At 52.1% G+C, this 15,705-nt stretch overlaps 1 protein-coding gene across 1 annotated transcript in view; it reads left to right on the top strand.

Moving 5' to 3' along the window:
- The window catches only part of gucy1b1 (guanylate cyclase 1 soluble subunit beta 1), a 182,260-nt gene extending 166,908 nt beyond the window's left edge, over positions 1 to 15,352 (top strand). The window contains exon 14 of the mRNA XM_072495799.1: positions 14,671 to 15,352. Coding sequence (XP_072351900.1) covers positions 14,671 to 15,005 — 335 coding nt within the window. The 3' untranslated portion in view covers positions 15,006 to 15,352. The remainder of the gene's footprint in view (positions 1 to 14,670) is intronic.
- Positions 15,353 to 15,705: the final 353 nt, after the last annotated feature.

Below are 15,705 nucleotides of genomic sequence, written 5' to 3'. Positions count from 1 at the left end.
CTTCTAGCCCTCCTGACTCCTTGCTTAAGTTCCTTCCTACTTTCCTTATATTCCACGCAGGCTTCGTCTGTTCCCAGCCTTTTAGCCCTGACAAATGCCTCCTTTTTCTTTTTGACGAGGCCTACAATATCTCTCGTCATCCAAGGTTCCCGAAAATTGCCGTATTTATCCTTCTTCCTCACAGGAACATGCCGGTCCTGAATTCCTTTCAACTGCCACTTGAAAGCCTCCCACATGTCAGATGTTGATTTGCCCTCAAACATCCGCCCCCAATCTATGTTCTTCAGTTCCCGCCTAATATTGTTATAATTAGCCTTCCCCCAATTTAGCACATTCATCCTAGGACCACTCTTATCCTTGTCCACCAGTACTTTAAAACTTACTGAATTGTGGTCATTGTTACCGAAATGCTCCCCTACTGAAACATCTACCACCTGGCCGGGCTCATTCCCCAATACCAGGTCCAGTATCGCCCCTTCCCTAGTTGGACTGTCTACATATTGTTTTAAGAAGCCCTCCTGGATGCTCCTTACAAACTCTGCCCCATCTAAGCCCCTGGCACTAAGTGAGTCCCAGTCAATATTGGGGAAGTTGAAGTCTCCCATCACCACAACCCTGTTGTTTTTACTCTTTTCCAAAATCTGTCTACCTATCTGCTCCTCTATCTCCCGCTGGCTGTTGGGAGGCCTGTAGTAAACTCCCAACATTGTGACTGCACCCTTCTTATTCCTGATCTCTACCCATATAGCCTCACTGCCCTCTGAGGTGTCCTCTCGCAGTACAGCTGTGATATTCTCCCGCACCAGGAGCGCAACTCCGCCTCCCCTTTTACATCCCTCTCTATCCCGCCTGAAACATCTAAATCCTGGAACGTTTAGCTGCCAATCCTGCCCTTCCCTCAACCAGGTCTCTGTAATGGCAACAACATCATAGTTTCAAGTACTAATCCAAACTCTAAGTTCATCTGCCTTACCCGTAATACTTCTTGCATTAAAACATATGCACTTCAGGCCACCAGACCCGCTGTGTTCAGCAACTTCTCCCTGTCTGCTCTGCCTCAGAGCCCCACTGTCCCTATTCCCTAGTTCTCCCTCAATGCTCTCACCTTCTGACCTATTGCTCCCGTACCCACCCCCCTGCCATACTAGTTTAAACCCTCCCGTGTGACACTAGCAAACCTCGCGGCCAGGATATTTATGCCTCTCCGGTTTAGATGCATCCCGTCCTTCTTATACAGGTCACACCTGCCCCGGAAGAGCTCCCAGTGGTCCAGATAATGGAAACCCTCCCTCCTACACCAGCTGTTTAGCCACGTGTTTAGCTGCTCTATCTTCCTATTTCTAGCCTCACTGGCACATGGCACAGGGAGTAATCCCGAGATTACAACCCTCGTGGTCCTGTCTTTTAACTTTCTGCCTAGCTCCCTGAACTCCTGCTGCAGGACCTCATGCCCCTTCCTGCCTATGTCGTTAGTACCAATATGTACAACGACCTCTGCCTGTTTGCCCTCCCCCTTCACGATGCCCTCTACCCGTTCGGAGACATCCTGGACCCTGGCACCAGGGAGGCAACATACCATCCTGGAGTCTCTTTCACGTCCACAGAAGCGCCTATCTGTGCCCCTGACTATAGAGTCCCCTATTACTATTACTCTTCTGCGCTTTGACCCTCCCTTCTGAACATCAGAGCCAGCCGTGGTGCCACTGCTCTGGCTACTGCTGTTTTCCCCTGATAGGCTATCCCCCCCGACAGTATCCAAAGGGGTATATCTGTTCGAGAGGGGGACAACCACAGGGGATTCCTGCACTGACTGCCTGCCCTTTCTGGTGGTCACCCATTTCTCTGCCTGCACCTTGGGTTCTATGACGCTTTCCGCCACCTGCATGCCCCTAAGTGCATCCAATTGCTGCTCCAACCGAACCATGCGGTCTGTGAGGAGCTCCAGTTGGGTGCACTTTCTGCAGATGAAGCCATCCGGGACCCTGGAAGCCTCCCGGACCTGCCACATCTCACAATCAGAGCACAGCACCCCTCTAACTGACATTGCGTCAATTAATTAAAATTAAAATTAAAATTAAAAAAATTTTTTTGTTGAATATTTTTTTTTAAATTTCAAAGTTACTGTTAACTATTCAGGTATCCCTCAGCCCCTAGCTCCCCCCCCCACCTCTCTCTCTCACACTGCCCCCTCCACCCCTTCACACCCGACTCTGCGTGTCTGACGATACATGCCTCATTGTGTGTTCCAGGGCCACCAGCCGATCATCCCGGAATGTCACGGAGAAGCCCCCGCCGTCCAGGTCCAAGTTCATCCGCCCACAGAGACACATGCCAGGGTAGGGAAGGAAGACGGACAGGAGGGCCCTCTTCCGAGGCCGGGGCACAGGAAGCGGACGCACAGAGGACCGACAGAAACGACACTGACGAACGCACGACGGACAGTCAGGACACTGACGGCCATGAGACAGACGAAGAGAGGACGGAGAGCCAGGACAGTGATGGACAGAAGACGGGGACTCTGGACAGTGACGCACAGAGGACGGCCAGACAGACGATGGACAGACCGGACATGACACCTCACATGGACCGGGGACAACGTCCATCGTTCCAAGGCTCGACCCAGGAGACCCCAGACCTGGGGTCTGATGAGGACATGGACCTTGCGTCACTGTTGTCACCCTCCACCATCGCAGATTCACTCACCTCGGTTGGGCACATTAGTGATGAGGCTTCTGGGACACTGACTGGTGCGCACCACACAGCCGAACCGGTACAGAAGGTGGAGGTAGGAGTAGCCGAGGGTCTGGACGGTCGGAGGGCAGGCCAGGCCCAGCACCCAGCTGCCGCCCAGACGGTTCCTGGATTCCTGGACCTACCAGACCCACCCACAGACCCGATGAATTTGGAAACCCAGGGAGTGGACAATGGGATGACGGCCGCCTTCCAGCATCTGCAGACGCAGTTGGAGGAGTCCATCTGCGTCCAGGAGCAGGGAGTGGTGCCGGTCATGGCTGCCACCCTGATCGACACCGCACGGGTGGCGTCCGCGTTGGAGGCAATGGGGGCAACGGTTTTGGTCATGGGTCAGGTTCTGCAAGGCGTGGGGCTTCATGTGCACGCGTCATCCGTGGCCCAGGACAGGGCTGCCCCCTCACAGGCAGCCATGTCCCAGAGCCAGCTGGACATTGCCGCCAAGCTCCGGGCTCTGGCCGAGTCTCAGCAGGCCATGGCCCAGTCTCAGCAGGCCTTGGCCCAGTCCCAGCAGGCCATCGCTGAGAGCACCGGCCGCCTTGCGCACGTGCTGGATGGCATCGCACAAGCCCAGCGGGAGGTTGCACAGTCCCTGACAGGGATGGCGCACTCCCTGAGCTCCATCGCTGCGAACGTTCAGACCCTGGTCGATGCTGCAGTGGGCCTCCAGGACTGGCAACGCCAGGTGTCGGTGGTGCCACGGCGCTTGTCTCCGCTCACACCACCGTCCCATAGTGAGGCCCGGGGGCCACCGAGAGAGGAGGAGGTTCTGGGGCCCGTCCGGGTGATGAAAGCAAGGGAGGTCCCGGTACACTCGGACTCCCCCTGTTCCGTCCCTCGTGCATCTGGTGGGCAGCGGGCAGAACAGGGTGGCACCACGCCATCCAGCACTCCCTCCGGGCAGCCTGGCCCATCCAAGCGGGGCCGCCCCAGGAAACGTGCGCTGACGGGGAGCCACGCCACAGGGCAGGAGTCTCAGCAGTCCGCCTCACTCCTGCTGTACCGATCAGGGAAACACCAAGGCGTAGTGGTAGGGCCCGTAAGGCAAAGAAGTTAGACATGTAGTAAGTTGGCACGGGTGCAGGGCACAGCTTAGTTATAGGGGCTATAGACAATAGAATAGAATATTACAGCGCAGTACAGGCCCTTCGGCCCTCAATGTTGCGCCGATCTGTGAAACCAATCTAAAGCCCATCTAGGGCCGAAGGGCCTGTTCTGTGCTGTATTTTTCTATGTTCTATGTACACTATTCCATTATTATCCATATGTTTATCCAATGACCATTTAAATGCCTTTAATGTTGGCAAGTCCACTACTGTTTCAGGCAGGGCATTCCATGCCCTTACTACTCTCTGGGTAAAGAACCTACCTCTGCCATCTGTCCTATATCTAACTCCCCTCAATTTAAAGCTATGTCCCCTCATGCTAGCCATCACCATCCGAGGAAAAAGGCTCTCACTGTCCACCCTATCTAATCCTCTGATCATCTTGTATGCCTCTATTAAGTCACCTTTCAACCTTCTTCTCTCTAACGAAAACAGCTTCAAGTCCCTCACCCTTTCCTCATAAGATCTTTCCCCCATACCAGGCAACATCCTGGTAAATCTCCTCTGCACCCTTTCCAATGCTTCCACATCCTTCCTATAATGCGGCGACCAGAACTGCACGCGGTACTCCAAATGCGGCCGCACCAGAGTTTTGGACAGCTGCAACATGACCTCATGGCTCCGAAACTCAATCCCCCTACCAATAAAAGCTAACACACCGTACGCCTTCTTAACAATCCTATCAACTTGGGTGGCAACTTTCAGGGATCTATGTACATGGACACCGAGATCTCTCTGCTCATCCACACTACCAAGAATCTTACATTTAGCCTAGTACTCTGTATTCCTGTTACTCCTTCCAAAATGAATCACCTCACACTTTTCTGCATTAAAATCCATTTGCCACTTCTCAGCCCAGCTCTGCAGCTTATCTATGTCCCTCTGTAACCTGCAGCATCCTCTGCACTGTCCACAACTCCGCCGACTTTAGTGTCATCCGCAAATTTATTCACCCATCCTTCTACGCCCTCCTCCGGGTCATTTATAAAAATAACAAACAGCATTGGCCCCAAAACAGATCCTTGTGGTACACCACTAGTAACTGAACTCCAGGCTGAACATTTCCCATCAACCACTACCCTCTGTCTTCTTACAGCTCGCCAATTTCTGATCCAAACCGCTAAATCACCCTCAGTCCCATGCCTCCGTATTTTCTGCAATAGCCTAACGTGGGGAACCTTATCAAACGCTTTACTGAAATCCATAAACACCACGTCAACTGCTTTACCCTTGTCCACCTGTTTGGTCACCTTCTCAAAGAACTCAATAAGATTTGTGAGGCACGACCTACCCTTCACAAAACCGTGTTGACTATCCCTTATCAAATTATTCATTTCTAGATGATTATAAATCCTATCTCTTATAATCCTTTCCAAGATTTTGCCCACAACAGTAGTAAGGCTCACTGGTCTATAGTTACCGGGGTTGTCTCTACTCCCCTTCTTGAACATGGGTACTACATTTGCTATCCTCCAATCATCTGGCACTATTCCTGTAGACAGTGACGACATAAAGACCAAAGCCAAAGGCTCAGCAATCTCCTCCCTAGCTTCCCAGAGAATCCTAGGATAAATCCCACCTGGCCCAGGGGACTTATCTATTTTCACACTTTCCAGAATTGCTAACACCTCCTCCTTATGAACCTCAATCCCGTCTAGTCTAAGCCTGTATCTCAGTATTCTCCTCGACACCATTGTCTTTTTTCTTTGTGAATACTGACGAAAAATATTAATTTAGCACCTCTCCTATCTCCTTGGACTCCACGCACAACTTCCCACTACTGTCCTTGACTGGCCCTACTCTTACCCTAGTCATTCTTTTATTCCGACCAATAGGAAGCTTTAGGGTTTTCCTTGATCCTACCTGCCAAGGACTTCTCATGTCTCCTCCTGGCTCTTAGCTCTCTCTTTAGGTCCTTCCTCGCTAACTTGTAACTCCCAAGCGCCCGAACTGAACCTTCACGTCTCATCTTTACATAAGCCTCCTTCTTCCTCTTGACAAGTGATTCAACTACTTTAGTAAACCACGGTTCCCTCGCTCGACCAAATTCCTTCCTGCCTAACAGGTACATACTTATCAAGGACACGCAGTAGCTGTTCCTTGAACAAGCTCCACATTTCAATTGTGCCCATCCCCTGCAGTTTCCTTCCCCATCCTATGCATCCTAAGTCTTGCCTAATTGCATCATAATTGCCTTTCCCCCAGATATAACTCTTGCCCTGCGGTATATACCTATCCCTTTCCATCGCTAAAGTAAACATAACCAAATTGTGGTCACTATAACCAAAGTGCTCACCTACCTCCAAATCTAACACCTGGCCTGGTTCATTACCCAGTACCAAATCCAATGTGGCCTCGCCTCTTGTTGGCCTATCTACATTCTGTGTCAGGAAACCCTCCTGCACACATTGGACTAAAACTGACCCATCTAAAGTACCCGAACTATAGTGTTTCCAGTCAATATTTGGAAAGTTAAAGTCCCCCATAACAACTACCCTGTTACTTTCGCTCCTATCCAGAATCATCTTTGCAATCCTTTCCTCTACAACTCTGGAACTTTTCAGAGGCCTATAGAAAACTCCCAACATGGTGACCTCTCCTTTCCTGTTTCTAACCTCAGCCCATACTACCTCAGTAGATGAGTCTCTTCAAATGTTCTTTCTGCCACCAAAATACTGGGCGCGATTCTCCGACCCTCCACCGGGTCGGAGAATCGCCGGGGGCTGGCGTGAATCCACCCCCGCCAGTTGCCGAATTCTCCGGCACCGAATATTCGGCGGGGGCGGGAATCGCGCCACACCGGTTGGCAGGCACCCCCCAGCGATTCTCCAGCCCGGATTGGCCGAAGTCCCGCCGCTGTCAACCCACGCCAGCCGGCGTGGATTGAACCCCTTTGGGACGGCGGGGGACGGCGGCGCGGGGGGCTCCGGGGTCCTGGGGGGGGATGCGGGGCGATCTGGCCCGGGGGGGGGGGGGGCCCCACGGTGGCCTGGCCCGCAATCGGGGCCCACCGATCCGCGGGCGGGCCTGTGCCGTGGGGGCACTCTTTTCCTTCCGCCTTCGCCACGGTCTCCACCATGGCGGAGGCGGAAGAGACTTCCTCCACTGCGCATGCGCGGGGATGCCGTGAGCGGCCGCTGACGCTCCCGTGCATGCGCCGCCCGGCAATGTCATTTCCGCGCCAGCTGGCGGGGCACCAAAGGCCTTTCCCGCCAGCTGGCGGTACGGAAATCAGTCCGGCGCGGGCCTAGCCCCTCAAGGTTAGGGCTCGGCCGGTCAAGATGCGGAGGATTCCGCACCTTTGGGGCGGCGCGATGCCGGACTGATTTGCGCCGTTTTTGGCGCCGGTCGGCGGACATCGCGCCGATATCGGAGAATCCCGCCCACTGTCCTTGACTAACAATGCCACACCTCCCCCACTTTTATCACCTTCCCTGAGCTTACTGAAACATTTAAACCCCGGAACCTGCAACAACCATTCCTGTCCCTGCTCTATCCATGTCTCGGAAATGGCCACAACATCGAAGTCCCAGGTACCAACCCATGCTGCAAGTTCACCCACCTTATTCCGGATGCTCCTGGCGTTTAAGTAGGCACACTTCAAACCACCTTCCTGCCTGCCGGTACACTCCTGCAACCTTGAAACCTTACTCATGACCTCGCTATTCTCAACCCCCTGTACACTGGAGCTACAATTCAGGTTCCCATTCCCCTGCTGAATTAGTTTAAACCCTCCCGAAGAGCATTAGCAAGTTTCCCCCCCAGGAAACCCCTCTGGTTCAGGTGTAGACCATCCCGTTTGTAGAGGTCCCACCTACCCCAGAATGAGCCCCAATTATCCAGGTATCTGAATCCCTCCCTCCTGCACCATCCCTGTAGCCACGTGTTCAACTGTTCTGTCTCCCTATTCCTCGTCTCGCTAGCACTTGGCACGGGTAACAACCCAGAGATAATAACTGTTTGTTCTAGCTCTAAGAGTCCACCCTAGCTCCCTGAATACCTGCCTTACATCCCCATCCCTTTTCCTACCTATGTCGTTGGTGCCTATGTGGACCACGACTTGGGGCTGCTCCCTCTCCCTCTTAAGGATCCCAAAAACACGATCCGAGACATCACGGACCCTGGCACCTGGGAGGCAACACACCAACCGCGAGTCTCTCTCGTTCCCACAGAATCTCCTATCTGTCCCCTGAACTATGGAGTCCCCAATGACTAAGCTTTACTCCTCTCCCCCCTTCCCTTCTGAGAATAGGGACAGACTCTGTACCAGAGACCTGTTCCCCATGGCTTACCCCTGGTATGTCGTCCCCCCACCAGTATCCAAAGTGGTATACTTGTTACTAAGGGGAACGGCCACAACTGCTGGGGAACTGCTTCCTCCCAGCCCCTCTCACCGTCACCCATCTATCTTCATTCTTCGGAGTAACTACGTCCCTGAAGCTTCTATCTATGACCACCTCTGCCTCCCGAATGATCCGAAATTCATCCAGCTCCAGCTCCCTAACGTGGTTTTTGAGGAGCTGCAGATGGGTGCACTTCACACAGGTGAAATCAGCAGGGACACTGACAGTGTCCCTCACCTCAAACATTCTGCAGGAGGAACATTGAACGGCCTTCCCTGCCATCCCCTCTAGATAACTTGCAGATAAAACAAAAAAAGAAAGAAAGAAAGAGCTTACCTGATATTCACTCAACCCCTTAGGTTAGAGGAGGTGGCTCCTCTCCCGCGCTTTTAAATCTCCGGCTCCTCTCCCGCGCTTTTAAATCTCCGGCTCCTCTCCCGCTTTTAAATCTCCGGCTCCTCTCCCGTTTTTAAATCTCCGGCTCCTCTCCCGCTTTTAAATCTCCGGTTCCTCTTCCGGCTAGGGCACTTGTATGTGAATGCCACGATTAAAGTCACTGTTACACCAAACCTAGATGCCTCTGTGCTATGTCCGGTGCCTGAGGGGTCGTGAAGGGGACCGAGTGGCGCTGAGGTCGAAGTTCGGTACAACGATGAGGCCAGGTGTGTGTTCCCCCCCGCCCCCCCCCCCCCCCAACACCCCGTCGTCCTCGGCACACCAACGCCAGCTACCCCACATGGCCATGTGATGGGAGTGTCTGTGACGCATACAGAGACCACCGAGGTGGAGGGTGTAGCTGTGGCCATGAGTCAGACATTGTCTAATGATCCGGAGCTCACAGCTCATCGCAGAGCGGGTTGTCAGCATTCAACATGGCATTGATCACACCCGCGTACACAAGCAATTGTGTGAGACCATCCCGTTGTGCCGCAGGTGTATGGTGCTGTGAAAGTGGTGGTGTGGGAGCTAGGGTTGTCGGATGGTGCGGGAGGTGGGGGGTGCTGGGTGGTGCGTTTGGGTGCAACGGTGGTGAAAGTGCCTTGCTCAGCGATGCCCTCCACCTAGTTGGTGAAACGAGCGCCGATCAACGTCTCGCGTGCTCGCTCGCCAAGCTGCTGGCGTCGTGCAGCTTCCCGGCCATATCCAGCCCCCATGTCATGTCTGTGCCTCCTCCTCCAGGACATCGCCCCTCTGCTGGGCTATGTTGTGCAGCATGCAGCAGACAACAACTATGCAGCCGACCCTCTCTGGATGGTACTGGAGGGCCCCTCCAGAGCGCTCCAGGCACCTGAAGCACATCTTCAAAAGGCCAAAGCACCTCTCGACAACAGCCCTGGTTGCTGCATGGGCCTCATTGTAGCGGGTCTCCGCGTTGGTCTGTGGCCTCCGTATAGGCATCATCAGCCACGACCGCAACATGTAACCCCTGTCGCCCAGCAACCAGCCCCTCAGCCGGCGGGGGGGGGGGGGGGGGGGGGGGGGGGGGGTGTCCCTCGAACATAGCGGGATGTAAGATTGCGCCAGTATAAAGGCATCATGCACGCTGCCGGGGTACTGGGCGCACACGTGCATGATCATCCATGGTCACAGACCACCTGAATGTTCATGGAGTAGGTCCCCTTTCTGTTCATGAACACGTCCCTGTTCTCCGATGGTGGACGCATGGCGACGTGCACCCAATCAATCACCCCCTGGACCATCGGTATCCTGGCCACGGAGGCGAATCTCACTTCCCGGGCATCCTGGTGTGCGCGGTCCTCTGGAAACTGGATGTACCGGTCGGCGATGGCATACAGGGCGTCGGTTACTGCTCGGATGCACCGGTGCACGGAGGCCTGTGAGATACCGGACAGGTCCCTGCTTGGCACCTGGAACGACCCCGTCGTGTAGAGGTTGTGGGCTACCGTCACCTTGACGGCCACCGGGATATCATGTCCTCCCCCCGATCCACGTGGTGCCAGGTGTGCCTTGAGGTGACATATATGTGCGACGGTCTCCCTACTCATCAGGAATCTCCTCCTGCATGCCCTGTCCGGCAGGTCCTCGAACGACATGCGGTGACGGTACACTCGAGGCCTCATGGGGCGCCTCCGGCACCTTGGCACCACCACCTGCTCCTCCTCCTCCCTCTGCGCCCCATCAAGATCAGAATCCTGTGCATCCCCGATGATGTGGTGGTCATCGTCCCCCTCCGCCTCCTCCTGCACCTGTCGGGCGGGCGGGCCTGCAGCCTGGCGGGTGGCACGGGGCCCTCTGCAGGCAGTCCCTCTGCTGCTGCCGCAGCTGCTCTGAGCTGCCTGCATCGACGCTGCCGAAGGCCACCTGCAGGGCAGCGGCTCCCGCCAGGGTGGCAAACATCGCTGCTGGTGCGCAAACATGACGATCTGCAGGAGGGTGGGGGAGGAGATACAACATGTTTAACGATGGCGCTTTGACACCTCGACAGCCAGGTGCCTGGGGATACATGTGTTCCCCGGTTGCCTGATCTCGCTACAGACCTGGAAACTGGAAACAGGCACCCTGACCCCTGCCCACAGTCTCCGTCCACCGCCCAGTTTACCCTGTCCCTCCTCATTGCGCCATCGTGGGCTGGCCATGCCCTCACCAGGGCTGAGTGTTGGGGGTCCTGTGTGGGAGTGGGGGGGTTGCTGGGTGCACCCAAGGTCAAGGCGTGTGGCCGCGTGGGATGGCGGCGTCAGTGGCCTTTGCCCATCAGCATGACCTCAACTTGCAAGCGTGTCTTCGCCACCGTCCTGCATGGCAGGCCGGCTGGCATGTCCCTCCCGCGGAAATCCCTCCCCTCCTATTTAGCAGGGGTGAATGGCGTCGGGACTTTGGCCCATCCGGGCTGCTGAATAGCGGGGTGCCCGGGGAATCCCCATACTTAGCACCTCGGGGGATTCTCCGGCAGGCGCGGCACCGACCTCGATGATGCCGTTCTCGCCGGTTGGGAGAATGGTGGGACGCCGTCGGACCGGCGTGGCATGGGAGAATCCCGCTCAGGAACTCCTAGGTCAGCAGTCATCAAAGATCAAGCAAATAATCTTGTGAAGCTGTCTTGGAAATTCCAGAAATGGCAGAGACCCATCATTATTAGGTCATTCCTTTTTCAATGGGTTGTGTCAAACTTCTGATAGTGTAATGGTGGGAGCCAGGTGAAGCCGGCAAGGAATTTCAGAATTTAGAACATAGCCTATCTAGACCTTTTTGTCAGTCATGTTCCAGAAATGTTTTGTGGTAACTAACATCATGGGCGAGATTCTCCGACCCCCCGCCGGGTCGGAGAATCGCCGGGGGCTGGCGTGAATCCCGCCCCCGCCGGTTGCCGAATTCTCCACCACCGGCTATTCGGCGGGGGCGGGAATCGCGCCACGCCGGTTGGCGGGCCCCCCCGCGATTCTCCGGCCCGGATGGGCTGAAGTCCCGCCGCTAAAATGCCTGTCCCGCCGGCGTAGATTAAACCACCTACCTTACCGGCGGGACAAGGCGGCGCGGGCAGGCTCCGGGGACCTGGGGGGGGGCGTGGGGCGATCTGGCCCCGGGGGTGCCCCCACGGTGGCCTGGCCCGCGATCGGGGCCCACCAATCCGCGGGCGGGCCTGTGCCATGGGGGCACTCTTTCCCTTCCGCCTTCGCCACGGCCTCCACCATGGCGGAAGCGGAAGAGACTCTCTCCACTGCGCATGCGCGGGAATGCCATCAGCGGCCGCTAACGCTCCCGTGCATGCACCGCCCGGAGATGTCATTTCCACACCAGCTGGCGGGGCACCAAAGGCCTTTTCCGCCATCTGGCGGGGCGGAAATTCGTCCGACGCGGGCCTAGCCCCTTAAGGTTGGGGCTCGGCCCCCAAAGATCCGGAGCATTCCGCACCTTTGGGGCGGCGCGATGCCTGACTGACTTGCGCCGTTTTGGGCGCCAGTCGGCGGACATCGTGCCGTTTCCGGAGAATTTCGCCCATAGTTCCCTCCCATTTGCTGAGACTTCCCTGACTGGCCCCAGCAAAGCCGACTGACTTACCTTGCTATCCAGTCACTTCGGTGGTTCCTCATTGTGTCTGACTGCAGCCCCATCAGTGGTCACCCCCCCCCCCCCCCCCCCCCCCCCCACCTCACCATGCTACTCCCCTCCCCATCTGTGGAGGTGGGCTCCTTGCCCTGACTTTCCATCCATTGGCACCATGAAAAAAGGTGTACTCACCCAGGTGAGCTTGATGAGCTGAAGTTTACAGAGACTGAAAGGTGGCAGATTGGCCAGGAGAACATTGAAATAATTGTCTTTCAAGGTTGAGGTGGGACAGGTTTGGGTAATATTCAGATGATATGGGGTTAGTAGTTCAGCACAAGGTCAAATAAAACACCAAGGGTTGGTGTTCACAGGGAGTGAGGTGAAGGGTGGGTGGAAGAGGTCACGTGCCAATCATTTTAAAAACAAGGGATATCCCACAGCAATAGCATTCCTCCCTTTAGCTCAAGCAGTGCCAAGATGAAGTGAGAAATGGATCCCTGAGGATCTAGACTCCGGTCCTGGATTTGTGGGTGGGGAGGGATCGGGCACACTAGGGTGGGGGAAAGGCGAAGGGGGGACACAGCTTTTGGATGCCAGACGGGGAAGCACAAAGCTTGAGGGGTGTGCCCTGGTGAACATGCACCCCCCAAAGGACATTCCCACTCTTCCTTCTTGCATTTACACCTATTGAAGTATTAATATTCTACTTGCTTCCAACACAACTTGTGACTGAAATGGTAACTGCTTTCTTAGAAAAATGTTTGTATCTAAATGTTTACGTAAGATATGAAGGCAACTTAACATATATTTTCTTTCATCGATCATCTATTTCTGAGGTAAAAACTATATTTTAAAAATTGACTAATTTAGGCCATTTTGTTCTGTATATTAATACAATATATCCCCAACTATTAAATCACAGTCTCTCCTGTATGTCAGAAAATGACGTATCAATCAGTTCGACTTTGTTTTTAAATATACAAATATACTTATATATTGTAATTACGTAAAGACATTTTATTGAAATCGCAAATGCCAAGTATTGGAGTGTGTTATACACAGTTGAAATGTGTAACTCCTATTTACAGTAAAAACAGTAAAAATGAAGATAAAGTATTTTACTGTGAGAATAATAGTTAACTTAATGGTACTTGCCATTATTTATGCACAAATACTATAGAAATTTCACACGGGAAGAAAATGTGACATTAAACACGGACATTAAAGGTTGCTGTCCAAGTGTTTCAACCACCAGCTTCACAAAAAACACTTAATGCTGTTTGAATCGTTATTTGAAATATATTGATTAGTGTGAAATTGCTACATTTTCACAGTACACATAAACTAAACTCACCACAGAATGTTTGGTCTTGTCCATTCCAAGTCAAGTACCTTTTTAACAATGTGATCATTGTTAATCACAGTCAATCAACCTATTTGGCACTGAAAACTAACTATAATAAGCGTGAATCAGATTTTGATGTTGGAAATGGCAAAAGTGTCTGTATGAACAGTTTCATTTTACTTTTCCTTTCTCTTTTTTTTGACATTTCTTCAATCTATCTTTTGCTTTTTTGCCTTCTGCCTCTTGTTTAATATTGAATTCACCCATTCAAATTTACTGTCCATTCTCATTTGTCATGCTATTATGTGGTGAAGGGCCACCTCTTGACTTGGGGGTGTTGAGCATTCACGGTGTCTTGAACGTCAGGATTGTCTCTGGTCATACATTTTCCCATCTTCAACATTCAGTCTCTGGCTAAAATTCCAAAGCATTGCATGCAGACATACATTATCCATTTAAACCACTTTAAACGATTCTGACACTCTGGTTGCAACATTGCATACTTTCAAAAAAATTGCCATGTAAAAATGTTCAAAACATTGCAAGAGTTGTAAGACCAACTCGATCGAACAACAAACACTGTTAGATGCCCTGTTGTAATAAAATGTGGACCAATAAATTTAAGAGACTGGCTGCATTGATTTTTATTGCAACAATAATAATTATTAATAGTTCAACTTCAGACAGGGTCATTACATGGTCCTGCCAATATTTAACTTGACTATGTGAGGAATTATTTATTATGTGTAAAAATATGAAGGATGCCATGTATTTGTTCTGTCACATCAGTCTTTTCAGAACTCAACTTACATTTTGACAGCACTACTTGATTGATGTATTTTTCACCTTATTTGAAGTGCAAATGAAATTCTTTGTCAATTTGTAGAATCTTCAGCTTTTGCTTTGTAATATTTGGTCATCAGAAATTTCAGATTATTTTTGCAAATGTTATTAATAACATATTTGTACTTCAGTGAGTTAGTAGTATTCAAACAATACACTGGCCAGCTAATCTGTGTCTCCATACGTGACATTGTTAAATGTTATTTTGTAATAAATATTTTTGAGTAATAGTCATTTTTCCTTTTTTGCTAATCAAAATGTACACTGCTTTAAAAAGGAGATATGGGGGTCGCGAATGTGCGATCGAAATGCAGTATGAAGAGTTATGCAAAGATTGTGATCATGAGAAATGCAAAATTATTCTTTATGAATAACAACAAGAGTACTGAATATTCCAAGAGCAAAAGTGGAATGAGCAAGCCTGTAAGTCAAAAGGATGGACTGAGGAGCACAAAATTACCTTTCAAAGTTCTCTCGATTCATGAACCATTGGAAGATTACCCCGTATTACAATGGGCAATAAATGCTAGCTGTGTCAGCAGCACCCACATCTTGAGACTGAATGAAGGAAATAAAATGTCACTCCACTATTTAAAAAAGATGGTAGAGTGAAATTAGAGAATTATGATGCAATTCACTAATATCCATTGCCAGGAAATTACTCGAGTGAACACCTTGACAATCTTCAGCTGGTCAGTAGTGACTCACTTGACAATGACGTAAAGTCACAAGATTATGGGTTCAAATCTCAATGAAAGACTAAGGGCACGATTTAACGGAAATGAAAGAGAGACTCATGTCAAGCATGTTTAGTCGGGTGTTTCCCAGGGCTCACTGTGCCGAGAAAGACCCGGCTATCTAACGGAACTTTGTTTTATTTCAGGGTCTCAGTGGTAAACGTCGTGCCGAACCCATACTTAGTCCCATTTCCTGCACTTAGGAGCTCCGCTCACTACTTCAGGAAGAGATTTTTAAATGCCACCTCGATTCCTGTAGAACCCAATACCCCAACTCTCCTATAAGGGGCTCATCAAGCCCTCCATACCCCACCTATTAAGGATATGGCCCCCCCCGGGCTCGATACCTGGGCGTGGGCAAAATGGCACCTTGACACTGCAGCCTGGCACTCTGGCAGTATCCTTACCAGGCTGGCAGTGCCAAGATGGCATTTTGCCCATGCTGGGATCGTGCCCAGGCGTGCCATGCCCAGGTAAGTTGGAGCGTTGGGAGAGTCCAGGGGTTGCGTTGGGGGATTGAGAGATCAGGGCGCTAGATTTCTTCCTGCACTGACAAGCCGAGTTTCTCAGTGCAG

The sequence above is a fragment of the Scyliorhinus torazame genome, chromosome 3, assembly GCF_047496885.1.
Source record: "Scyliorhinus torazame isolate Kashiwa2021f chromosome 3, sScyTor2.1, whole genome shotgun sequence".
In the NCBI taxonomy this organism is placed as follows: Eukaryota; Metazoa; Chordata; class Chondrichthyes; order Carcharhiniformes; family Scyliorhinidae; genus Scyliorhinus; species Scyliorhinus torazame.
The sequence above is the reverse complement of the archived record's forward strand: the minus strand, read 5'-3'. Positions and strand labels throughout refer to the sequence as shown.